Below are 25847 nucleotides of genomic sequence, written 5' to 3'. Positions count from 1 at the left end.
ACATCCAACAAATCAAAACGGTCCGATGGTGTAGTTGGTTATCACGTCAGTCTAACACACTGAAGGTCCCCAGATCGAGCCTGGGTCGGATCATCTTTTTTGCATTTTTTCCACCTTTCGACCTCCCTTTTTTTTTCCTTCTTTCTTTTCCTTTTTTCTTTTTTTTGGCGGTACACTCAGCGAGAACTGTTTCTTGTCATATCTCATTTTCATTATTCTCGTCTTTGGTGCTTGCTTTCATCATTCTGCTATGCGAATTTGTTTGGTCGTGTATGAAAGGTAATGGAAGAGCTCGCTATTCCAAATCAGGGCCCGTCGAATAGATGCGATGAAAGACTTGAAGATAAAATACAACTCTCTCACTCTCAAATGTCTCAACTCTAGAAAGGGAACAAGGACTTAAAGGAAAACATACGTCTAAGGATAGAACTTAATGCTCATCTCACGGATGCATAGTACATTGCAAGAGAACAAAAACAACTCGAACGCAAGACGTACCTAATATCAATATCAAGAGAAGCATCAAGATGCAAGACAGCTAGTAAGAGAAATAGTATACAGAAATAATATAACCTTAGGTAAACAACCGCTGATATTTAGTTGGTAAGTTGGTAAACCCGAGGACCTTAAATGTCTCCGGACCCAGCCCAACCTAACTGCGCTACGGCACTAAACTATGCTTCAGCGTTACACGACGCTACAAATTCCAATTCAAATCAAATCAAATCAAACACCCCCTCACAACATCATCAACAGGCACCACATCCCCGTCATCTGAGACCTGGAGACACTGGAGACGGGTTACTGTCAGGAGTGTCAACGACATCAACAGCAGACGAGGAGGGCGAATCATCTTCCGCTCCTCCCATGGCTTCTAATGCTTGAGGCCCACATTAACAGCGACCACATCCCCCAAACTCTCCCACCCCCTCTTTTCCCACGGCGCAACCATACATCCAACCTGCGCATCAGCCGGTCTTCCCGTCCCTGCATAGGCCCTAGCCAGATCTTCAGGAGATAAGTTTCCGCGGGGCGGGACGCCCTTCCTCGCTACGCGGAGGGCCATTTCGGATGCTGCTTCTGTTATTTCCTTTGCTTCCTCTTCACCGCCGTTGTCACCAAGGCTGGCAGCGAGCTGCGCGACTCTGGACCAACCGTGCGGTAAGAAGGGGTGGAGCATGACGTCCACCATCGGCTGTTCCTGTCCCGACCCAAGCGCGGTGAGGATTGCGCGAAGCACCTCGCCCAGTTGAGCATGTTGCTCAGGTGAAATCCCCTCGTCGTTGGAACGGAGGGATTGCAGCTCGGAGACCACAGCGTCCATTGATTCGCTGTCGTTATCGAGCAGGGCGATGATGCCTAGTAGTAGCACAGATTGAACATGTTGTTCGTGTTCGCCTTCGCCTTCGCCTTCGCTAGCCTCGGCAATAACGCTGAATAGCAGGTCGCGACCGCGCTCGCGGGATTCTTCAGAGCCGGTGGCCCAGAGGATTTGCGCCAGTAAGCAAGCGACGTCGGGGTTTGTTTCGGATTCGGAGAGGGCTTGGTCGAATGCGGCGACTGCGGCAGGGATGTTGTGGGAGTAGTATTTAGCTAGACCCAAAGTGACGTGTGCGGAGAGACGGAGTTTGCGACGTTCTTCGGCTGTGAGTTCATCGGCGGAATCATCGGACGAAAGCTGGAGGGCCAGGTCGGCCGAGTCGATTGCCTCGGTGAATAAATGCGCCGAAAGTTGGCAGCGCGCGAGATCGGACTTGACGATGGCAAAGTGTTTGAGGGCTAAAGGCGACTCGGTGGATTCATATTCTTGCTCGAGAGTTGTAGACAAGGAATCGAGGATGGAGATGGCGCGCGAAAGCTCGTTGGTACGCTCGAGGAAGAGAGCCAGTAGATGGGTGTAGGCTAGGTCTGATGATGAAGACGAAGACGCTGACGAAGAGTGCAGGGATTGCAGCTGGGAGAGGGCGAAGATGGGTTGGATTAGGGTTGTGATTGGCAAGGACTCCGACGAAGAAGAAGACAAGATGTAGTCGAACATGGAGACGGCGTAGCGCTGGGAGATGATGCGGGATGAGTCGCCTGAGATTTCCATGGCGTGGGTGAATAATCCCCGAGCATCCTTTTCGTTTCCGGTCAACAACGCCACGACACCCTGGCCTAGCCAGGCGAGCGAGTAATCCGGGTCGGTCGACTGAGACCGCGTGAACGCCTCATTGGCCAGCGCAAGGTCACCTTGAGCCAAAGCCAAAGTAGCCAGGTTAGCCCAAACGTGGGCGCCGCGCTCGTTAAGGAACAGAGAGCGACAGAAGGCGTGCTGGGCAACGGCTGGGTTGACTTCGGAGGTCACAACACCCAAAGCGTTCCAGAACTCTGAATTGCCGGCTTCGAGCTCAATGGCGCGCTTGAAGCAGGCCATGGCGGCCTTGATGTAGTTTGTCGGCTTTTTGTGGCTGTTCTTACGGATGTCTGGGGGTAGACAGGCGTGAGCGCGGTATTCGGCCCAGCCGAGGTTGTAGTAAGCCACGGACTGCGCGTGGATATCGCTGCTAGCGATATGGATGGAGCGCTTGTGGGCGAGGATGGTGGCCTGGAGGGCTTTCGTCAAGTCTACGCCGACTGTTTCGTCCTTGGGGAAAATGCCGTCGGTGGAGACGATGCCGGTGCCGACGTTGTCAATGTCCTTGAGGATTTGGTAGGCAGGGAAGTCATCGTCGGTACCAAGGAGCGAGCGGACAGTGTCGGCGGGGAACTCGGAGATGCGGCCTTGGACGTTGGAAAAGAGCGAGCAAGCATCACCGATGGCCTTCCAATAATTGAAAGTCTCCTTGATGGCATCGGGAGCCTTGGTGGCGAAGGTGAGTGTCTCGGCAGCCAGACCGGCAGCCTTGCCAAAGAAGCCCTTGTTGAGACTGTCAAAGGCGTTGTCGACAAGTGTTTGCATCAAGGCAGTGGCGACACCTTCTTCGTCAGGGCGTTCATGAATGACATGCTGATAAAGCTCAATGGACTCATCAAAGTCACCCAGCTCGCGCTTGATGTCGGCCAGAATGAACTTTGTGAACCACGTCTCTCCGGTGAGATTTGCCTCCGAAGATTCCTCTAGGTTCTGGGCATTCAGGATAGCCTTGGTGGCGGCGATATAGCGACCAGAGCTGTGGTATGCCTCACCCAAACCTACCCAGGAATGGTAATCATTGGGAGAAATGCGCAGAGCCGACTGGAAGGACACGATAGCCTTGTGGAACTCTTGCTTGTTGAGCTCGGCCACACCGAGGGCAGCGAAAGGCCAGCTTATACCCTTGCGCTTAGAGCCAGGTGGTGGCTTGACTTTGCCAGAATCGACAACTCTTTGGGCTACGAGCTCGACGCGGTCCCAGTCTCCGTCATCGGCAAAGGACCTAGCTAGCCGTTCAGCAGACTCGACCTCGGATGGCGAAAGCTCCACGGCCTTTTGAAAACACCTGCGCGCTCTCTTCTTGTCCTTGGCGTAGTCGGCGTAGTAGATACCGAGGATTGTGTAAGCAGGGGCGAAGTTGAGGTTGTTCTTGAGTGACTCAAGGAACATGGCGTAAGCTCCAGACCGGTCCTTTCGGGCAGCCTTGGAGGTGTCAATGTTCCAGATACAATAACCAAGACGGTACTGAGTCTGTGATAGGAGTTCCTTGGACTGTCCCTTCCTGGAGAGGATGGGGATGCAAGCGTCAAGCTCGGCCCTAGCCATGTCAAAGTCTCCTTTAAGTGCCTTGACCCAAGCGGCCTCTGTCCTGACACGGATATTATCGGGGTCACGCTTCAGAGCCCGCTCGAGGAAGTCAATAGCTTCATCGTACTCCTCCTCCTCCTCGTAGATGAGACCAACACCAATCATGGCAGGTGTGGAGGTAGGGTCGTGAGCGAGGACCGCATCGAAAAGAGCCTTGGCTTCCTGGTGGTTGCGAGGTGTCTGGTAAAAGACCAAAGCAGTGCCGAGATACACGGAGAAGGCGTCCTCGGTAAAGCGGAAATCCAGACCAGTTTTGGTCCGCTCCTCCTTCAGGAAAGTCAAAGCCTTGCGCATCAGCTCGACATTGCTCTCCCACTCCTCCAGATATTGGTAGTATTCGCCCATTAGTCTGAACGCCAGCAAGGACTCGGCACCGCTGATACCCTCTGTCATCATAAGAAGACGGTCTTCCTCGGTGATGGGAGCATAGATCGTGGCCGCGCCTCCGTCCTCGTCGTCCTCGCTCTCTTCCGTGCTACCCTCGCTCTTGGCCGCCACATCCTCTGCTGTCTGTTCCTGCTTCTCCTGCGGGAAGGGAGACACGCTGCTGGTCAAGAAGCCCATGACCACCCTGTTGAGATCACTATCGGGGAAGAAAGTGCAGTACTGTCTCAGCACTGTGACGTCCCACTCCTTGATCTCCTTGTGGTCCTGCCAGTTGATTGCGATATCCCAGGCCAGCTTGTAGGGGTGCTTGATGATGACCATGTCGTTGGCGAGCTTCAGGACATTGGCCAGTTCTCGTTCCTTTTCGTCTCCTGGAGGCCAGGCCATGAGTCGGTCGTGGCAGTATTGGATCAGCTTCTCCTCGTACATGCGGCGCACTTCGTCGTCGTTGGTCCAGTTGATGAGCTGCGCATAGGTGTAGCTCAACCTGCTCTGTCTGTAGACCTCCCTCTTGACCTCTAGGGTGACCTCGTTGATTCTTGCGCCGATTCGCGTCCTCCTCTCGCCGATCAAGGTGTTGATGCGCTTCTTCTCATTTTGCTCCACCAACTGGGCCTGTGTCTCGTATGTCCTCCACACATGGCCAAAGCGACCCTCGATGGCCTCGTAGATGGGAGATTCGGGAAGTATTAGGTCGAGGGCGTCCACGTATTGGTATGACTCGGCCTTGGTGCGCGCATAGGTGATGAAGCTATCGACGGTCTCGTAACATTTTTGAAGGTCGTTCGCGTCTCTGAATATCTCGGCGAGCTTGAGAACGGCATGCTGGTGTTGCTTGAACTTCTTGGTGGTGTCGAGGTTAGGATACAGCCTGACAAGGCCCTGCCATGCCTCCTTCTCTTCTGGTTTGAGTCTGGTGGCGGCGAGGTATGTGTTCTCTGCTTCCTCCAACCTCCCCTTCTTGTCGAGAGCAAAGGCCAGGAGGATGTGTCCCTGGTAGCTCTTGCTGTCCTTGTCGATGATGTTCTTTGCGCCCTCGATGGCGTCGTCCCACTGCTGTTTCTTGATGGCCTCGGCAGCCGCCTTGACGAGCTGTTTGGTGGACATGCCGATGGTGTGTCCAGCGACACCTTGTTGGACAGGTAGGATGAGTTTGTCAATGGGGAGGGAAACAAGAATGGTAAATAGGAAATGACGGGAAGAGGAGAATAAGAGGTAAACAATGTTGCGAGGCTGAGAATGTGTAATGAAATGTTGGAGTGTTAAGCTTCGTGTTTGGCGACAGCGGGAGAGCTAACAAGTGAACATCAACTGAACAGGCACAAGGTGGACTCTGTGCATCATAGAAGTGGGACTTACTGTTTACCGTGTGTTAAAACACTGTGTTTATCAAGCTCGTCACCCCGCTTATCGTGTTTTATCAATTGACCTCTTATCGCTTATCGGAGCTCCATGGTCTCAAAAAATTTGGGATTCGCAAACCGGACGAGACTCGAATTGGAGAATTGAAGGACGCTCGGTCCACTGCTGGCCTTCAGTGCTCTCCAGCAGTTGTCACTACCAATTTTCTGTGTCTTCCACTGGCATGTCTCCATTCCCATTTTCTTCGGCTTAACAACATCACCACCACACAACAGCTCACACACAAAATGGAACCAGGATCAGCAAAACGACGAAAGACTGGCCACTCGCGCGGTGAAAGCGCAGTTGGCAACATCGATGCGGCTGCTTCCTCCGGTCTCTCCCGTGGCCGCGCATTCATCCTCGAAGCCGAAGAACTCCTCGACGAAGTGAAGCTCGACTATGCGACCGCCCTCGAAGGTGTCGATTCTCTCCTCCACAAGATCAAGGGCTCCATCGAAGCCATCGAAACACACGACGCGCTCCAGATCGCCGAGGCCGCCACCAAACTCGAAAAGAAACACAAGATCCAGATCCCGTTCCCCGAACCGCGTCCATCCAAAGAGTCCAACTACAAGGTCGCCTTCGCAAAGCCTTCCCAGTTCAATGTTGTCGGCAGCTATGTGTCCAAGACCATGATCAAGGCCCAGAAGAGCCATGCTGTGGATATGGTGGTCGTTATGCCCGGAGAGACTCTGCAAGAGAAGGACTATCTCGACCTGCGATACTTTTACAAGAGAGCCTACTTCCTCGGTGTGGTTGCCGCTTCTCTACAAAAGCACTTGGCTGAGGATGGAGAGCTTTCATACGAATATCTGAACGGGAACCCTCTGTCCCCGATTCTGTCGTTGAAACCAAAGGTCGAAGGAGAAAAGAAGGAGGGCCGACTGGACTACAGAGTGCGCATCATCCCTTGCGCCCCCGACAACTTCTTCCCCAAATCCAAGCTTCATCTGGGTGCTACCCTCGTGCGCAAAGCTGGTGGTGAAGACAAGGCCGCGACCAAGCCTACGCCATTCTACAACTCGACTGTTATTTCCGAGTCTTGCTTCTTCCCCTACCTGAAGCTCTTGCGACAAACCGAAAAGAAATGCGCCGCGTTCAAGAAGGCTTGCATCCTTGGTCGGGTATGGTTGCAACAACGAGGACTGGGAAGCGACATGGCGGATGGTGGTTTCGGTCACTTTGAATGGACGGTACTTCTGGCGCTTCTGCTCCAGAGCGGCGACAATACCAGAGGCCATGCGCCCTTGTCGACATCCTTGAGCGCCACCCAGCTGTTCAAGGCCATGATCCAGTTCTTGGCTGTTACTAACCTCTCCGAGAAGCCGTGTGTTCTGGGCACTGCCACCGTCGAGACGGAGACCGCTGGTCCGGTTCTGTTCGACGCTGCTCGTGGGTTGAACGTTGCCTTCAAAATGAGCAACTGGTCCGCCGGTAAGCTACACCAACACGCCAGGTGGACGAGGAACCTTCTCAACGACAGCACTGCCGACCAGTTCACCCCTACCTTCATTCTCAAGGCCGACCTCCCCTGGCAAAACTACGACCTTATTGCCCACCTCAAGTACGATGCAAAGCAGGACAGGACGCAACCGACCGACTGCCGTGGACGGGTATGGGAGTACAGCGACAAGGCGTACAGGGTGCTCAAGCGGGCTCTTCAGGACGAGGAACTGGGTGAGAGGGCTAGGTCGATTCACATTCAACTACCCAAGAGCTCATCCTGGGAACTCACCAAGAAGCCTTCAACAAAGCAGAACCACACCGTCGAGATTGGTGTCCTCTTCAACGCCGCCAACATGACCCGCGCCGTTGACCGTGGTCCGGCTGCTGGACCCAGCAACGAGGAAAAGGAGGAATGTGCCAAGTTCCAGAGATTCTGGGGTGAGAAGTCGGAACTTCGTCGTTTCGAGGGTGACTCCATCAGGGAAACCTTGATCTGGTCGTCCACCTCCGCCTTTGACCTCTGCGAGGAGATCATGCGTTACATCCTCAAGCTCCATCTTCGCGTTGGGTACCTCGAGGACGAGCTCACCTTCCACGGCGACGGCTTCACCGAGCTGATCCCCATCAAGACGACCGACACCTCCGTCTTCAATGCCGCTCGCAAGGCCTTTTCCTCCTTCGAGAAGGATATCCGCAACCTCGACGACATGCCGCTGCACGTCAGGCAAATTGCCCCCATCTGCCCCGAACTGCGACACGCCTCCGTCAAGGTGCCCTTCTCCACCGTCTCCAAATCCGGCCCCCGCCCACTTGAATGCGTCATCTCCTTCGAAGCCTCGGGCAAGTGGCCCGAATCCATCGTCGCCATCCAACGCACCAAGATCGCCTTCCTGCGCATGATCGGCGATCTCCTGGAGCGTTCCAAGCCCGGCGAGGTCCGCAGCTACGTCGGTCTCGAGTCCTCCACCACCACCAACACGGAGCTCGAAAATCTTGCCTACCTCGACATCGTCTACGAGTCCGGCCCTGCCTTCCGTCTGCGCATCCACTCCGACCTCGAAGAGGCCCTTCTCACGCGCCAGTCCCACGACAAGACCATCGACCAACACCACCGCCACCAAGCCTCGGTGCTGCTTTCCAACTTCCGCAGACTCTACTACCACCTCCCCCTGCACACCCAATCCATCAACACCTTCGCCACGCGCTTCCCCGCCTTGTCGCCCACCATCCGTCTCCTGAAGCACTGGTTCTCGTCCCACAAGCTCTCCTCCCATTTTAGTCCGGAATTCATCGAGCTCGTCGCCCTGCAGGTCTTCCTTTGCCCCTATCCCTGGGACAAACCCTCCTCCCCCTCCGTCGGCCTTCTCCGCGCCCTGCTTTTCCTCAGCAGATGGGACTGGCGCTCCGAGGCCCTCATCGTCGACACAAACGGCGACATGCCCTCTGCCGAACGTTCCGCAATCTCTACCCGTCTCGAAGCCTGGCGCAAGATCGATCCCTTGATGAACCACACCGTTTTGTTCGTCGCCACTGCGCAAGAATCTTCCGGTGTAGCCTACACGACCGTTAACGGCGTCGCGCAACCGAGTAAGGTCGTCGCCGCAAGAATGACGGCCCTTGCCAAGACTGCCTGCCGCGTCATCCGTGAGGAGGGCGTAGAGTTGGATGCTAGACGCCTGTTCGTTCCTAGTACGAAGGAATATGATGTCCTTTTCCACCTTTCTTCCAAGGCTCTCAAGTCCGTGGGTAAGGTTTACCCTGGCGAGGACTTGACTACCACCAATACCAAGGCCAACGGCGGAAGTAAATACAAAAACTTGTCAACAACAGCAGGCGAAGACCCCCTCCCTCTTCCTTTGTCACCAATCGACACCTTCTTTGAGAAACTCGAGGCCATCTATGGCAGCGGTAGCTCTGCTCCCCTCGTTTTCTTCAGAGGAGGCGAGGATGAGAAGGTTGTTGGAGCTATTTGGAACCCTACACTTGGAAAGAGGGCGTTTAAGGTTAACTTGGGGACGTCGTATAAGCCCGTGGGCGCTGCTGGAGTTAGTGGGAAGAAGAGGAAGGGTGGGGATGAGGATGGAGAGGAAACTGAGAATGAGGGAGAAGTGATGGTGGAAGTCAACAGAGATGCCATCTTGAGCGAGATTGCGAGGATAGGAGGGGAGGTTTTGGAGAGGGTTGAGGCGCAGAGGGAGTAAGTGGACGAGTTAAGCCACGGTGGAATGGGTGATGTTGTTATAGATGTCGTGGGATGCTTAGATATACCGAGATATGTACCCTTGTGTAAAGTTGAGGGAGGTACTGAGGGTACTGGGGGTACTGAGTAATTGTCATATCGCATTTTTGGTTAGGGTAGGAAAAAGCAACAGCAAAATGGAATCTAGCTTATTTAAAAAAATTTTAAAAATTTAAGTACCTTTACCAGAGAGGATTGTATGTATGATCGGTATGGAATTTTCCCAGTGGTAATTTGTGTGACCATCCATTTCCTCCTCTCATGCACCACCAACCACCAACCCAAAACCCGATCCGCGTATAATATATTCTCAGTTGTCTATAGGTATCTCGTTTTTCTAAGGTTCTGGGCCCGTTAGGAAGAAAAGCAAATAGAATCCAAGAAAAAAAATGGATTACTTCTTGTATGCTGTTCATTATATGATAGTCTCTCGCTGGCTGAAGCTTAGTCTCTTGCTGTTCGTTGACTTTGTTAAGTATGACCAAGATTAACTACCAAGGTTAACTACCTACCGAGACTACCTACCTACCTACCTACCTACCTTACCTACCTGCCTACCTTACCTACCTGCCTACCTTACCTACCTGCCTACCTTACCTACCTGCCTACCTTACCTACCTGCCTACCTTACCTGATTACCTACCTGACTACCTACCTTACCTCCGTCTCTCCTCTCCTCTCCTCTCCTCTCCTCTCCATACATAGGTAGCTGAGAAATATCATTATCTAACCTTCTTCCCGATGATCCTCGCTTCGTTCCAGGTTTTTTTTCTTCACCCTCATTACATAACTTCAAAACAAACTCGATGCATCATGTTAAAGGATTTGTTTTGTTCGGGGGGGGGGGGGGGGGGGGGTGTTTTGGGGGTTTTTTTTTTTTTTTTCTTTCTCTCCAACTTTGTTGTTTTGCAGTTATACCTAATACATTCTTATAGAGAAGTCATGATAGAGACCTCAAGCAACGAAAGACAAGACTTGAGGAAATGGAAATGGAAATGGAAATGAATAAAGAGTCAACCGTGATGGAGGCTTAAGGCAGCCATAGATTCTCGACAGTCTGATACTGAGACATTCAGATATCCGGATATTCAAATATCCAGACGTTTTAAATGGTATGGTCAGACATTCAGACATTCAGACATTGAGACGCTCAAGCGTCAAGAGATCACGATAAATTAAATTGCAACATTAGGAGACGTATAGATGAACCGATCCCATTCCATTGTCGTTCTTCCATATTCTTTCTTCCTTTCTAATAGTAGGGTATGATAACACGCAACCAGCACCAGCAGCCAGCGACGATTGAAATTTTGCAAAACAAGAACCAACACTGATCAACCAAGCAACACAGCAAAGAAATAAAATAAACATAACTCGTCATCCTCCAACCACTACCCGCATCCAAACAGGGGAAGCTGAGCAGTCATCACGACACCAAAATCTCTGGCCATCCGTTTCGTCCAGCTGATGAGCTTTCCACTCCTAACCGCCCTTGGGACCGGCTTGAAATGCAGGGCTAAAACAGAGACAAACACTATCCAGTGGGAGTAGAAGGACCCAGCGCTTTCCCATCCGCTTGCACGAGTCCGCATTTCTGGACCTGAGGACACCAAAGCTCTTGGTATCCCATCCTTCGCTCTTCATGGCCCCAAAACCAGAGTCGTCCAATGACCCTATCTTCCAGAGCCATTCCTTCAAGGATTCAAGATCATGGCCCAATGGTCCTTTCTTTCAGAACTTTGCCTTTGATGATGTTTCCTGGCTGGGACCTTGTTCTCGTCCTTCATGACCCCACTCTATTGAGCCATGGCCATACCCTGCGGTTTCGGATGGTCATCAATCTCCATCTCGTCGCCCATCTCAATGTCCTCGTCTTGTCCTTGTTCGAGCTCGCCCTCGGCGTCTCCATCCAGCTCGTCATCGGATTCGTTCTCGAGGTCAACACTGCCATCCTCGGACATCTCGTCTTCCTCGATGACGATGGCGCCGTTCAATTGGCCTTCAACTTCCATGCTGCCGTTGACAGCGGGGTCGGCAATGCTGGCTTGTTCGGCAAGTTCATCGGCGCCGTATTCCTCTTCGTCGGCGACCTCATCGGCCTCAGGCTGCTCGGGTGGGAATTCGGGAGGGGCAGAGGCCTCGGAGTCCCTGTGATTGTAATTGTTAGCATGGGTGTATGGTAAAGGGAGAGGTAGTGCTAGATAGGAAGGCGAAGAGTGTTGCTAGGCAACCAAGACAAAAGGGAGGGGCAGTGGAGCACGCCACGTTGTTGCGCGCTGTCGCGCTACCACAGGCAAGCCATGCAAAAACTTCAGTATCGTATCAGAGCAAAACATACCACTTGATGGCAAAGCGCGTAACCCTGGGCTTCTCAGCCAGAACGTTACGGCGAATCTTCTCGATGACGGGCTTTGGGGGCGGGTCGTTGATGAGCTCCTCGCTTTCGTACTCGTTATTAACGTAGTAGCCAACGCGTACAAACTCGCGGCCGTCGTAGGCGCACGTCAACAAAATCACCGTGACGCCCAGAAGCTCGTCGATGGGAATGCGCTTTGTGTCAGGAGGCTCGGCCTCGAAGATGAACTTGTTAACGCCGACGGGGATGGGGCCGACGAGGAGGGAGTCGAGTTCCTGGTCGTAGTTGTCGGAGGTGGCAGAGCCGACGTAGGTGAGCTTCCACTCGAGGTCTGGTACGCGAACGCGACGGTTAGCGACAAGATTGACGCGAAGGAGTGGCGAGAAGAGGGACAAGCATACCCTTCTCGAGATGCTCGAGGCATTCAAAGGTGATTTCGAAGAGATACTTGTCGGTGAACTTGGCGGGGTTGTTCATAACATTGACCCCGAGAAGCGAAACGACAGACATCTTGACGGTGATGTTGCCGCGTAGGCAATCTGACAAAGATGTGAAGATGTCGCAAGTAGTGGTGGTGGTGTTGTTCTAGTCGCGCAAGTATTTATAGTTGGTAGAAGTAATGTATCAAGTGATGATACAGCAATAAGAAAAGACGACTCCCTGGAGAAGGGAGAAAAGTTGAAAAAAGGAAGATGTTTTGGGGCAAGAGTGGTTGCTGGGCTTGTCTTGGGTAGAAGGGTGATGTTTGTTTTGGTGGAGGAGATTGGAGAAGAAAGTGGAGCGTGGTCTAATTAAGTTCAGCTTATGCAAGGAGGGGAACAAGGCGAGACAGGACGGAGACTGCAATGCAGACTGAATGCGAGGGGAGAGGGGAAATGGGCCAGTCGGAGTGGGACAAGAATTGAAATGCAGATGGAAAGAGGGACAGTCGGCGCCTATCACACTAACTTCCATTGCACACTGCGGGAGAGCTGTTGTTACAGATGATACGTATTTACGAACTCGTTATGTTTACCAATCGAAAGATTGATTACCTTAACAGATGAGTGGTCTAAATTGGGGAGTAAAAGATATGCTCCCGTTACTTATTCCATGGTGTATCTTTCCGTCTTCTGCTTCGTGCTGGTGCCTGACACGGCGGGATATGCAGTGGTGTGAGTCGCGTAAATTGAAAGCGGACGAACAGGAACGCGTCTCCTACTTGCAGTGTTGCCGCCGGCAATTAAACGCCTTGGCAGCGGGCCAGACCCCGAAGAAGCCACATAACTTCAAGCTCCCAGCCACTTCAGCCTCATGGTTTGCTGCTGGAGTGGATCCTCTGAAGCTTGAAAAAAGAACAAGACCCATATTTGGGAAGCATCCGACCACTCAGCGTTGTCGATTGAACTTCTATCGTGCTCTAGCGTCGTGACTTTTGCTTTCAGTGACTTCAGCAACTGCCACACAGCTCACGCTCCCCTGCACGGTCAGAGGTCAACGTCTGGGCCGCTTTCCAACTTTGACCTTTCTTTTGCTGCATCCAATCTTTCGACGAGAAAACGAACAACACAACAAACACCCACACCGACTCCCAACTCAACATCCTTCACGCGGAGTCTGGAATACGGCGCACCAATATTGAAACAAGGAATAGCATCTGCGCAATATCAATTCTTTTTACCTCTTCTGGTGGATTCTTTGTCTTGCCCAGTCAAGTGGTTCTCAGCTCTCTTTGACTTTGACCTCACCTCCTCCAGCCCCTACGACCTGCGACCGCGATAGCTACAACAACAGCTACAGATTCATCTACAGCTACAGCAACAACATCTACCGTAGCAACAATATGCAAACATAAGTCACCTGTGTTCACGGCACTGATTCCGACTTCCCTTCCCGTCTTGCCAATATCGACGCGCCTTGACCAACCGATCACTTCCACGAGAAGCTGTCCTTTTAGAACTGAGCTTCCACTTATTCCGACTTGAACCGCGACACCTCGAACCCAAACAAAATGTCCGACGACTACGACCCCACAACCATTAATGCTGCCTCGTGGGAGGAGCAAGAGGACTACGGCGAGGCTGATGGCAGCGAACAGTACGGGGAGGCTGAGGGAAGCGAGCAACAAGATATTCAGCATAGCTCGGAACATCAAGAAGCAGAATATTCCGTTGAATCAAACCCTAATGACCTAGGTGATAACCCATCTCAAGATGGCAACACCGATGATGTGGGTGACGACTACGATCCTGCGTCTGTCGATGTCGTCACGTCTTCTGTTCCCCCACCTTCTGCCCCTGCTAAAGAGGAAAAGACCGCTCCCCAGCCTGCCGCCCCTGTGGCCAAGAAACCTCGGACCGCTGGAGGCTTCTTAGTGGGAGACTCTGACGACGAGGATGAAGATGGTGATGATGGTGAACAACAACAAGCTGCGAATAAAGAGGCGGGCTCTGGCGCTTCATCAAGTGGTGGCTCTGCTCCAGCTCCGGCTTCCGCCTCTGCCACTGCTGCCCCTCAGTCGCATTCTCCTGCTGTCCAGACTACTACCACATTAACCGTCCAAGACAATGCTGGCGCTACTTCTAATGCACCTCTTGTGCCCCAACAGGCGCCTCCCCAGCCAAGCGCAGCCACAGCTGCTGTTCCGGCAGCACCGAGTCCCCCTGCTCCTGCCGCCGCCCCTGCCCCCGTGACCCAGGCGGCTCCTGATAGAGTAGCCTTCTACGAAGACCAGATCCGCGATGACTCCCGGGGCGCGATGAATGCTTGGTTGGAGTTGATGAAGGAAATGAGGTCCAGGAGTGACATTGATGGTGCAAGACAGGTCTATGAGAGATTCCTTGCCATCTTTCCCCAAGCGGTGAGTCGGCAGATCCATGGCACATGAAACAGTTGAAGCTAACGACAGTCAGGCCGATATTTGGATCGAGTATCTCGATCTTGAGCTCAGCCTCAATGACTTTCCCCGAGCCGAGGGCATCTTCGGCAAATGTCTCATGACAACACCCAATGTTAACCTCTGGACCCGATATCTGGACTACATCCGCCGTCGCAATGATCTTAACGACAGCAGTGGCAAGGCTCGCCAAACTGTTTCTCAGGCCTACGATTTCGTCATCGAAAACATTGGTCTGGATAAGGATTCTGGCAAGATCTGGGCAGAATACATTCAGTTCATCAAGTTCGGTCCTGGCACGGTCGGAGGAAACCAATGGCAGGATCAGCAAAAGATGGACCAGCTCAGGAAAGCCTACCAGCGCGCCATCTGTGTGCCTATCTCCAACGTCAACACCCTCTGGAAGGAATATGACCAGTTCGAGATGGGCCTCAACAAGTTGACGGGCAGGAAATATCTCAGCGAAAAGTCACCATCCTACATGTCAGCCAAGAGCGCTAATACTGCGCTGGAGCACATTACCAGGGGACTGAACCGGACCAACCTACCCCGTCTTCCCCCCGCCCCCGGCTTTGACGGTGACCAGGAGTTTATGGAGCAGGTCGAAATCTGGAAGAAGTGGATTGCTTGGGAAAAGTCGGACCCCTTGGATCTCAAGGATGACAAGGACCAGCCGGGTCTTTACCAGAAACGCATTCTCTACGTCTATAACCAGGCCTTGATGGCCCTGCGTTTCTGGCCCGAGATGTGGGTTGACGCCGCTCAGTGGTGTTTCGACAACAACATTACCACCGGGGAGAACAACCTCGTCAAGGACGGCAACGCCAACGGTGTCGAGTTCCTTATCCGCGGCATCGAAGCCAACCCCGAAAGTGTGCTTCTCGCGTTCAAACATGCCGATCACATCGAGTCCACCTACCCTATTGAGGAGAACGACGAGTCCAAGGTCGCGCGCGGCGAGGCAGTCCGGGCGCCCTACAACAAAGTGCTGGATACCCTTTACGCCATGATTAAGAGCCTGAAGGAAAAGGAAGCCGCACAGATTGCCAAGCTCCAGGAGATGAATGCTGCCCAAGAGTCCAATAACGATGACGGCGATGGTCCAGCAGATAGCATCCCGAAGGCGCCCATTGAAGCTATTCAAAAGGGTTATGCCGCCCAAACTCAACTTCTTTCCCGAATGATCTCCTTCGTTTGGATCGCCTTGATCCGCGCCATGCGTCGTATCCAAGGAAAGGGGGCCTTGAACGCTCCACTAGGTGGAATGCGCAAGGCCTTCCACGATGCTCGCGCGCGCGGCCGTCTTACCAGCGATGTCTATGCGGCAGTAGCTCAGCTAGAATGGACCATTTACAAGGACCCCGCCGGAGGAAAGATCTTTGACCGCGGTGCCAAACTGTTCCCCGAGGACGAGAACTTTGCTCTCGAGAACATCAAGTACCTTCATTCTAAGGATGACCACACCAATGCCCGTGTCCTTTTCGAAACCGTCGTCAACCGACTGACTCAAAAGCCGGAACTCGTTCACAAGACCAAGGCTCTGTATCAGTACTTCCACAAATACGAGTGCCAGTTCGGCGAGCTCGCCCAGGTCACCAAGCTGGAAAAGCGCATGGCCGAGCTCTTCCCTGAAGACCCCAAGCTCGCCACCTTTACCGCTCGTTATGCCTCGGACAAGTTCGACCCCATCACCGCTCGCATCATTGTCAGCCCAACCACCCAGTTGAGGCCCAAGAACATGATCATGCCCTCGATCGAGCAGCAACAACCCCCGATGCCCATGTCTCAGCGTGACACCCCCGCCCGTGGATTCAGTCCCCGTCCCCCGCAGGGTATCAACTCCCCCAGCGCCGGGGGCGGCGGTGGTGGTGGTAGTCAATTCGCCCTTAACGCCGGTAACAAGCGGCCCCACGACGACCGCGACTACGAAGATCCTCCTCGCAAAATCGCCCGGCAAGAGAACGACCCCTTTGTGCGCGGCGCGTCTCCCCTCAAGGGCGCAGCCGGCCGCAGGCTGGATCAACAGCGCCGCATGGGCGGAGCGGCCGGCTCTTATAGTGGCTCCGGTGCCGGTTCCCAAGTCGTCCCCATTGCCAGGGACATCACCTTCCTGATGGGCCAGATCCCCCGCGCGGATCTCTATGATTACCATAGGTTCAACCCCGGCAGGATGGTCTCGCTTTTGCAGAATGTTCAGGTGCCGGAGTATGCGGATTGGAAAAGGGACAGGGAGAGGGTGCAACAGCAGCAGCATCAGGGAGGTGATGGATATGGTGGTTACCAGGGAGGTGGTGGCGGTGGTTACCAGGGTGGACATGCCAGGAACGTATCTCAGGATTACGCCTACCGCGAGTCACCTAGACCGTTGAGTCCATTCACCGGTGGTCCTGGCAATAGAATGGCTGGCCAGACGGCTGCTGCGTATCGTCAGCAGGCTTCTGCTGCCGTGGGTGGCAGACCGGGATCGAGCGGGTCTTATGAGCCCCCTCCGGCTGTTGCGCAGTATGGAGCTGCTCCCCCACAGGGTCAATATGATGGTGGATGGGCTCAGCAGCAACAGCAGCAGGGACATCAGCAACAGCAGGGTTACAATAGGTACGGAAACCCTCCTCCTCCTTATTAGAGCAAGGGAGATGGGAACGGGGATGTCCGTGATGATGAAGATGATGAGGGTCAGAAAGGACATGGTGGATATGGGGATAAAGTACTCGGCGAGGAAAAGTGGACAGCAGGAAGCCAGGGAAGCGAAAGAGAAAGAGAAACAGCACGAGGCTTTGGTCTTGCTGCAACTGAAGGAACAGCAGGAACCCAAGGAAAAGCAGGAACATAGTGGAGGAGGGGGAGCAGTGTATGAAGGGAAAAGTTTTGCGGGTTCCATGGTAATTACCTCTACCGTATCTGAACGTCGAGCTTTGCTTAGGGAATTGGAATTGGAAAGGGAACGAAAGGGAGTTTTCCGAATGAAACTTCTCTTTGGGTGTTTTTTGAAGTCCTTCACGCAGCACTTCTTCGAGGAAGCTTTAGGTCGTTAGCATGGCTTGGTATTAGGTAGAGGTTGATTATCGAAAAGTTTGCTGTCGTTGCTGGATCTTGCTTGCGAGGAGATTACTGGACCAAGCGTAGATGTGGGATGGATAGGTGGTTCGTGACTTCAAGTCTAGGTCTAGGTCTTTAGGATAGACCAATCCAACAAAGCGCTTGATGGCATCTTTCACAGGGTGCAAAGGGTGGCGAGGTCGTACTTGTGGTGTAGGAGTTTTGTGTAGATTATCATGGTAGTTCAATAAAACTCAAAAAAAGTTGATCTCAATGAGACTTGCAACCGTAACCGTGACCGGGCTGGGAAAAAAAAATTGTTCTTGTTCCTTTCTGTCTGCAATATCTATGCTATCAATCCGTCATCATCTTTGTCCCGTCTTGTGCCTGTGCTCCGAATCAGTCCATGTCACAAAAAACTCCATATCCTGGTACTTCCTTGTCGTGAGTGAATAACGCGTCTCGTACCAGTAGTGGCGTACTGAACAATTCTCACCGTACTTACCTTTCGCTCACAATGCCATTTGCAGTGTGGGACAGTCCCTCAGCCTCACCTCAAAATCAACTGCAGCGGTGCCTTCTGCGCTCTCCTGCTCGCCTCCTGCCTCCAACTGCCTCCAACTCCCGTCCTGACCTCTTGTCTGTCTTTCACCTGCAGCCTTTCTCCAGTAAAAACCTTTTGCCTAAATTGCCAGAGGAACCTCACAAACACACTGTTTGGATTTCAATTCTTGCTCTCGGAATGGGATGATCTGGATGGAAGTATGTACCAAGATACCGGTGGGCAAGGGAAGGTCGTAGTAGAGACGACAGATGGAAAGTGAGGCGGTCAAAGGACGTGGGAGCAAACAATGCTTGATGAGGAGAGCGGATGACAGCGGTCTAACTCACAGTCTCAAGCTGGAGATGGAAGTCAGGGGGGGAAGGGATGGGGGAGTCAGGACGACAGTGGCGAGGGTCGTTCAACCTGTGAGACGGAGAACCTGGGCTGTTGAGCTTGCTGCCTGATACAGATTGATCGTCATCTACGTGGGACGAACGGCACAAAATGGAAGGCACATAATGGAGGACAGAGCTGGAAGACAGGAGCAAGATGGCAAGAACTCTGTGGCTAGAGGCAGGTATCCTCTGAAGTGACAGGAGCGAAGAGGCAGCACGGCAAACGCGGCGGCAGACTGCAGACAGGAGACGGTAGAGGGAAAGAGCTCTACAGTGAAACCGGACTTGGAAATTTGAAGGTTTCCGAGTCGGAGTGAGCGGAACCTGTGGATTGAACGAAGAGGGCAAGAAGGACGACAATATCGACATTTGACCACCGAGATGTCACCAAGACGCGCGAATGGAGGCAAAATTTGAACGACATTGGGTATTTCATACATATTGTATTTCTCATCTGGCCCGAGCATTCTCTGTCTAGGACTGCTCCGGACAAGTAGATACATTCAGTCAAGCACCCGACATCATCTCCCCAAGCTTGATCTTTCCTCCATCACCAGGCGCGCTGGCCCCAAGGGAACCACCGTGCTACATGTCTATCACGACGTTATCCCGCATCAATTGAGTACCCCCCACCTCGAGACGAAATGAAAACTTTTTATTCTCCCTCCACTGGCATTTTCAACCCAGCAATCGGCATCAGCAATCCAATCTCAGACATCAAGCCAGACAACCAACGGATGGAAGGTTCCGCTTCGAACAATCACTGCATCCGAAACCTGCGGATCACCAAAAGAGGGGCAATCATCCGAAAGTCGAAGTGACGTTCACTGGGGGAGTGGGTCCGGTTTGGGCGATATTGGAGCATCTATCATTTCGAACACTGGGGAACGAGTGAGGACGGAGATGTGGAGGCTTGCTCGACTGCAGTGGACAAAGCAATGGGGAAGAGATCACTGACTGTGAATGCAAGTATTTATGTCCATGTTTACAGTTGGATGCTTCCTGATGTTGTCGTGAAGGCGCGCTCGCATCTTTACATTGGGTATCGACACACGGAAACATGATAAGAAATTACTACAACTACCCGACTGCAAAAAAAAACCAAAAAAAAACCAAGGAAATGGTTGTTAGACATGTTGTGATGATGCTTTGCTTGAGTGATTGCCATGTTCAAAACGGGAGTCAGTTTCGCAGATTGTCTCGGTCGACACCCCTCCGCCACGAGTCCCTCCGTGTATATCTTTACAAATAAAGCCTTGGTCAAGGATAGGAAGTAGGGAGTGCAGATATTCCTAAAACTGGAAGTGTCATCAAATTATCATGACGTTCCTGCTTGCGGAAAGGCAACGGCGTTGAGCCCTGCCCAACCCCGCGGCAAGCTCCCATGGAAGCACCTTCCCAATCCACATAACCTTAGGTTACCAATTTCCCGTTGCCCGGCCAATATTCGAGGAAAAGATAAGCTGCCCTATCTCGATGGCCCGCCATCGTGAGCCGCGCCTTCCCAACCGGATTGCCTGCACTTTAATGACGCTCCCTCCCACTGAAAAACCCAAACCATCTTGGCAGTTGCCCACCACATGATTTCGTGACAACAACCGTTATTACCAAGTGTATGTATCTACCTTACGCAAACTGGAAACTTAACAGTGGCAGTCATGATTGTCATCATTCGAAATAGTTCGAGTCGCTCGTATAGCAAAAAAGAGGACCTGGAGTCAAGACCACGGTGATAACCGGCCAAGTCACAGGAAATGTTTGATGATCCTACTGTCCGGACACTCCGCCACCACAGCATTACCGGCTACCATCACAAGAACTCGGAGACGGATTAATGTTCGCAAGCAAGTATAATAGCTCTCCTCTAGTTTTGAAGGTTCCAGACATGAGTAAATCTCCATCTTGTTGCTGTCACAACTTTGTGGCTATGCATGGGATCACCACCCACTCAGTGTTTGACGTAAACTCCAAACCACAACGTAGTAAACAATTCCATGACCCTGTGAAGGTAATTCGATCTTGTATATGAGTGCGCCTTGGAGCCATTATTTTGGTTGCGAGTCCAATGTTTCGTGGTGACAAAATTTCCATGTAAACGGTCGCCACAGGAAAGAGGACCGCAACTGCCCGCCTGGCAAGAACTGCCACCAAGTGTCGGACCACACTACCCTCGGTGCCGTCTAATCGTGCCTTCCTCAAACGAAAGGGTGCACTTTGCTGCCTGCTGCCCTGGCCATCTCATATCCTTCTCCATTTTCCTCCCAGTATCTCTCTCCCCCGCCACACTTTTCTTCCTGTGTCATCTCAACAACCTCAACGCTGGGCAAACACTCGATTTGCTCACTGTTTTTCTCGTTCATCGCAACTCTCAAATCTTTCTGATCGCATCTTTTTGACAGTCAGAAGCAATACTCATCCAGACTTACTCATCATCTGGTCTGCTTGATTGCTTCTATTCACGGCGCTTGCCATAGGTACGTACTCTTTTCTGGCCGTGGACGATCCTCCAGAAATCTATAAGAACCCCTCTCCCCCCGCCCTCTACTCTTCTCCCAAAACTTCCTCCTCATCACACTCAACCAAGGATCACTCGCTTACTTGGTCCTCTTCTCTTCCCTTCGACGGCAACCGCAGCAACCGACCAGGACTTTCGTTTTCGACAGCGAACTGACCTAGACACCAGTCTACAGTCTCGTGAGTTTTACCCCCTCCTCTCCCATCACCATCCACCCAAGAGATACCCCCCCCCCCCCCCCCCCCCCCCCCCCCCCATTTCACTTCCTCATCGTCGCACTGCGACTTACCCACAGAACAAACCGCTGACTCTTGTCTCAACCAGTACCTGTAACATGTCTGCTCCTGGATCTCCCAAGATGTCCGGTCAGAAGATAACCTTGCCCTCGCGCCCTGCCGGCCAGCCTCAGTCGCCCACCCACGCTCGTTCCCCCTCGGGTGCCGCTGCCAACAAGGCCCACCCCGGCTACCCGGCCCCTCTCGGACACGATCCTGCCAGAATGGACAGTCGTGCCCCCTTGAGCCATGAGGAGCGTGTCGGCAAGCGCGTCGACTTGCCTGCTGATGCCTACGTCAAGTCTGACATGAGCAGCACGTTTGCCTCTCGCAACGGCTTCAACACCGAGGGCACCAGCACCATTGTCGCGGTCAACCAGTATCCCGTCACCAAACTTGCCAACATGGACATTTCCCAGTACGACATTGCGCTCAGCCCTGAGCCTACCAGCGCCGTTGTCTACGACAAGGTCTGGAAGTCCAAGACGGTCCAGCGCAAGCTCGCCTCGGTGACCACCAAGCCCTGGATCTATGACGGGCGCAAGCTAGCCTGGCTGGCCCAGTCCGTTGACGAGATGCGCATCATGGTTGACCTGGATGAGGAGAACGGCCGCAAGCCCAAGCCTGGAGCCGAGAAGAAGAATGTCTTCTACCTCACCATCAGGCCTACCGGCAAGGTCCGCCTCATGTCTCTCAAGGCTTACCTCGAGAAGAAGGCACCGTGGGACAACCATGTCCTCGAGTGCATGACTTTCCTCGACCATCTGCTCCGTCAGGGCCCCTCGGAGCGCATGACAACTATCAAGCGCAGCTTCTTCGACCCTTCGATGCCCAACGCTATCCTTGATAACGCCCTCATGGCGTACAAGGGTGTTTACGCTTCGTTCCGACTCAGCCAGAACATCAAGCCCATTGGCCTGGGCGTCAATGTCGATGTGTCCAACCAGGCCTTCTGGAAGTCCCTTCCAGCCGACAAGTTGATCAAGGTGATACTTGGAGTTTCTTGCAGGATGCCCAACGCCAACGACCAGCAGGTCACCGCCGCGTTAAAACCGGTGGTACGCGGAAACACCTACGAACCTTCTGAGGCCTTCAAGGCCATTCGCCGCCTGAAGGGCTGTCGCTTCACGCTCCTCCATCGTCCGGAGGAGAAGAAGGAGTACAAGATCAAGGGCTTCGCCTTTGATAAGACCGGCAAAGTTGGGGGCCGGGATGGCTGCAACTCGTACCATGTCAAGTTCGACTGGAACAACAATGGCACCACGGAGAACATCTCCATCAAAGACTACATGGTAAAGAAATACGGCAGAGCCATTATGCGCACAGCTGGCTGGCCCGTCATCGAGACCACCCGTGCTGGATCCTTCCCTGCCGAGTTCTGCAACATTGTGTCGTTCAACCAGTACAACTACAAGCTGAGCCCCGAACAGACTTCAACCATGATCAAGTTTGCCGTTCAGCGCCCGACACAGCGCAGGAACGACATTTCGGCATCGGTTGCCCGTCTGGACTGGAACAACGACAAGTACCTCAAGGCCTTTGGCGTCTCCATCTCCACCAACATGGCCAAGACTGAGGCCAAGGTGCTCAGGCACCCCGAGGTTTTCTTTGAGAACAAGACTCACAGACCCCGCAACACCGGTCGCTGGGACCTTCGCGGCTGCAGGTTTGTTGAAGGCAACAGGGCCCCCTTGGCTTCCTGGGGCGTCTTTGTGCTCAACGGCTGTGTTGATCAGCAAACCCTCAAGACCTTCTGCAATGCCTTCGTCCCTGTTTACAAGGCACATGGTGGCAGAGTCGCGAACCCAACTCCCGGCGTCCTCAATCTTGTGTGCAACGCAGGTACGCTAAACGACGTTGTGAACTCCAACATGGCGAGTATCACCAAGGGGAACAACAAGAACAACCCCCAAATCATCTTCATCGTCGTCCCGGACAAGACGGCTCATGTCTACGAGCGGATCAAGAAGATCTTTGACTGCCGCTACGGTGTTGTCACTCAAGTCGTTCAAGCGCAGCACGTCCAGAAAGCAAATGGGCAGTACCTTTCGAATGTCTGCATGAAGGTCAACGCCAAGCTGGGCGGACAGACCTCCAGCCTCACTGCCAACAAGACCAAGCCGCACGGGTTCTTCACCAGACCCACCATGATGATTGGCGTCGATGTGTCCCACGCATCGCCGGGCTCAGAGATGCCCTCCATTGCTGCCATGTGCGCGACAGTCGACAGGGACGGTTATCAGTATCGCGCCGCCGTCCAGACCAACGGCTGGCGCAGCGAGGTCTTGACCAACGAGAACATCGAAGCCATGCTTCCCACTTTTCTCAAGGCCTACAAGGATAAGGCGGGATGTGAGGTCGAGCACATCTACTACTTCCGCGACGGCGTCTCGGAGGGCCAGTTTGCACACGTCTTGAAGCAGGAGGTGGCGACCATCAAGAAGGTCTTCAAGGCCAGACACAAGAACGCTCCAGGAAAGGATGCCAAGGTTACGGTGATTGTGGCCACCAAGCGTCACCACATTCGATTCTTCCCGGACAAGGGAGACAAGAACGGCAACTGCGAGCCTGGCACGCTGGTGGAGAAGGAGGTCACCCATCCCTTCCACTATGACTTCTTCCTGAACTCGCACTTTGCGCTCCAGGGCACGGCGCGTCCTGTCCACTACCACGTGCTCTTGGACGAGATTAAGTTGCCGGTGAACAAGTTGCAGAGCATGATTTACCACCAGTGCTACACGTTCTGCCGTTCCACCACACCCATCTCGCTGCACCCAGCTGTCTACTATGCCCATCTGGCAGGTGCTCGTGGCCGCGCCCATGAGGATGTGGACTACGGTGACAACCCCAAGGTCCCCGAGAAGGTTAGGGATCTGGTGAACAACCCGCATGGCTTGGTTGGCAAGCAACAGCCTGATGCCTCTACTTACAGCAGCGAGTTCAAGAAGAACAACCCGCCTCCCAAGCTGGACACCATGCCGAACAGTGGCATCCTCGATACAATGTGGTGGGTCTAATCTTGGGCCGCTTTGACGGGCTCTTTGGTGACTAGAATTGGATCAGTAATGCCTGGACATTGTTGCCTAGGTGCAACATGTTGACGACGGTGGGGAGGTGTTTTATCGGCAAGCGGTATACAAAGGATTTCCACTTGAGATTTGGATGGGTCTTTTTGACGCACCTAGGTCAGACATTTGAACGGCAGCGGCGATGGGGGTAGTATACCATGATCAACTGATCATTATAGCGAGATGCAGATGGCCGTAGAGGGAGTCAATGGTTGGGAGGATCTTGAGACCGATATCAGGGAAGGATTGATGGATGGCAATTGCACAAACATTTTTCCGACCCGGGTCTCGGGTTATTTCCAACATTACCAGTTCTACATAAGTCCATAGCATAAAGAAGGTGCCTTCATTTGAAGCTTTTTGCATGAATGGGATACAGTGAATGATTATGTTTTGTTCAGTAAGGTTGATGATCTGAATAGGTGAATCAGCAACTGCCCATTATTTGGAGTGTCTGACAGATGGTGAGTTTGATGATTGATGGCACATGAAATCGTTCGGTGGCAGCTCGTTAGGTGCAATGTGTTGACTTGTATGACGCGATGGTTGATTGACGTTTGGTGGGCTTGAGGATGGTTTGGATGAAGTTGGTGGTGAGTGACATGTATAGCTTGGTGGGGATGTTGCTCATTGTGTTGGTTGTTGGTGTGTCACTAACCTATTTTTGGTTTTGTGATGTTGGATATAAAACCCCAAACTTCAAGAAGGCCACTCGGGGAACCAAAATCAAAATTGGGAACGAGAGCTGAAATACGAAGTTGAAAGGCAGACTTGAAAGGCAGACTTGCGATCAGGAACTTGAAACTTGAAGGTGAACTTGAAAGAAAGGAATATTTGGAAGCCAAAAGTGAGGACGAAGGTGTATTCCAAATTTGACTTTGGGAAACCAGACTGGGAACTCAGTGCGCTGGTTAGAACTCAGAGGTGAGATATCGCAGCCTTCGAAGAGAAACAGTCTTTTCTCCGGGGGGTTTTGGGTAGCGGGGTTAACCAGCTTAGGGGTGGGACGGTGGAAGTGGTTTGAAGATTTGGGTTTGCTGACCAGGAAACCCAGAAATCCAGGAAAGCCGCGAAATCACGAAGCCACGAAACCCTAGAAATCAGAGAGCCGGAAAACCAGAAAACCCGGAAAATCACAAATCGGGAACATCGCAAAACCGGAAGATCGCAAAGCTACGAAGCCACGGAATCATAGAGATCCAAACATCCAGAAAGCCAAAAGAGCCAAAAAAAGCCACAGAGAGCTAGGAAGTCAAAGGCCGGAAAGTCAAAAAGCCAGAAAGTCAAAAAGCCAGGAAGCCGGGAAAGCTAGTAATCCAGAAAGGAGCAAGGCAAAGGAACCAGAAAACCAGAAAGCCAGAAAATCGCAGATTCAGGAAATCACAAGAGCTACCTAGGGAATTGCAAAGCCTGAAAGCCGGAACGCCGCAAATCTGGAAGTCCAGAAATCGGAAAGCCAGACAACAAGAAGGAAAAAAAAACAAAAAAAACCTGCGAGAGCCAGGAAATGCTAGAGGAGACAGACAGGGTAAACCAGGAAACGT

At 52.7% G+C, this 25847-nt stretch overlaps 5 protein-coding genes and 1 non-coding gene across 6 annotated transcripts; 4 read left to right on the top strand and 2 right to left on the bottom strand.

Moving 5' to 3' along the window:
* The first annotated feature begins 19 nt into the window (after positions 1-19).
* On the top strand, positions 20-93 carry SMAC4_13898. The gene has a single exon. It is a non-coding gene; the product is annotated as a tRNA-Val (tRNA).
* A 406-nt stretch (positions 94-499) lies between these two features.
* SMAC4_08610 (uncharacterized protein) lies at positions 500-5257 on the bottom strand (the record flags this gene model as incomplete). The annotated part of the gene is made up of 1 exon (XM_003345611.2): positions 500-5257. One exon carries the CDS (start codon positions 5255-5257, stop codon positions 875-877), a length of 4383 nt encoding a protein of 1460 aa, XP_003345659.1. The 3' UTR covers positions 500-874.
* Positions 5258-5799: 542 nt separating this feature from the next.
* Positions 5800-9201, top strand: SMAC4_08609 (uncharacterized protein; the record flags this gene model as incomplete). The annotated part of the gene is made up of 1 exon (XM_066090824.1): positions 5800-9201. The coding sequence occupies one exon, from the start codon at positions 5800-5802 to the stop codon at positions 9199-9201; it is 3402 nt and encodes a 1133-aa protein (XP_065947379.1).
* Positions 9202-10420: 1219 nt separating this feature from the next.
* SMAC4_08608 (uncharacterized protein) lies at positions 10421-12365 on the bottom strand. The gene is made up of 3 exons (XM_003345609.2): positions 11997-12365; positions 11578-11926; positions 10421-11387 (listed from the first exon to the last, which is right to left on the bottom strand). Exons 1-3 carry the CDS (start codon positions 12103-12105, stop codon positions 11036-11038), a joined length of 810 nt encoding a protein of 269 aa, XP_003345657.1. The 5' UTR covers positions 12106-12365; the 3' UTR covers positions 10421-11035.
* Positions 12366-13585: 1220 nt separating this feature from the next.
* Positions 13586-17745, top strand: SMAC4_08606 (uncharacterized protein; the record flags this gene model as incomplete). The annotated part of the gene is made up of 2 exons (XM_066090823.1): positions 13586-14434; positions 14487-17745. 2 exons carry the CDS (start codon positions 13586-13588, stop codon positions 17091-17093), a joined length of 3456 nt encoding a protein of 1151 aa, XP_065947378.1. The 3' UTR covers positions 17094-17745.
* Positions 17746-21291: 3546 nt separating this feature from the next.
* Positions 21292-24651, top strand: SMAC4_08605 (uncharacterized protein). Its single transcript, XM_003345607.2, has one exon. It carries the CDS (start codon positions 21295-21297, stop codon positions 24250-24252), a length of 2958 nt encoding a protein of 985 aa, XP_003345655.2. The 5' UTR covers positions 21292-21294; the 3' UTR covers positions 24253-24651.
* Positions 24652-25847: the final 1196 nt, after the last annotated feature.

Source organism: Sordaria macrospora, chromosome 6 (genome assembly GCF_033870435.1).
Source record: "Sordaria macrospora chromosome 6, complete sequence".
In the NCBI taxonomy this organism is placed as follows: domain Eukaryota; kingdom Fungi; phylum Ascomycota; class Sordariomycetes; order Sordariales; family Sordariaceae; genus Sordaria; species Sordaria macrospora.
The sequence above is the reverse complement of the archived record's forward strand: the minus strand, read 5'-3'. Positions and strand labels throughout refer to the sequence as shown.

Excerpts from the sequence above, each read along its gene's own strand:
- SMAC4_08605 (XM_003345607.2), top strand. The coding sequence starts at position 21,295 with ATGTCTGCTCCTGGATCTCCCAAGATGTCCGGTCAGAAGATAACCTTG.
- SMAC4_08608 (XM_003345609.2), bottom strand. The coding sequence starts at position 12,105 with ATGTCTGTCGTTTCGCTTCTCGGGGTCAATGTTATGAACAACCCCGCC. Across the intron at positions 11,927-11,996 it reads CCTCGAGCATCTCGAGAAGG|ACCTCGAGTGGAAGCTCACC; the intron begins GTATGCTTGTCC and ends TTCGCGTACCAG. Across the intron at positions 11,388-11,577 it reads ACGCGCTTTGCCATCAAGTG|GGACTCCGAGGCCTCTGCCC; the intron begins GTATGTTTTGCT and ends TTACAATCACAG.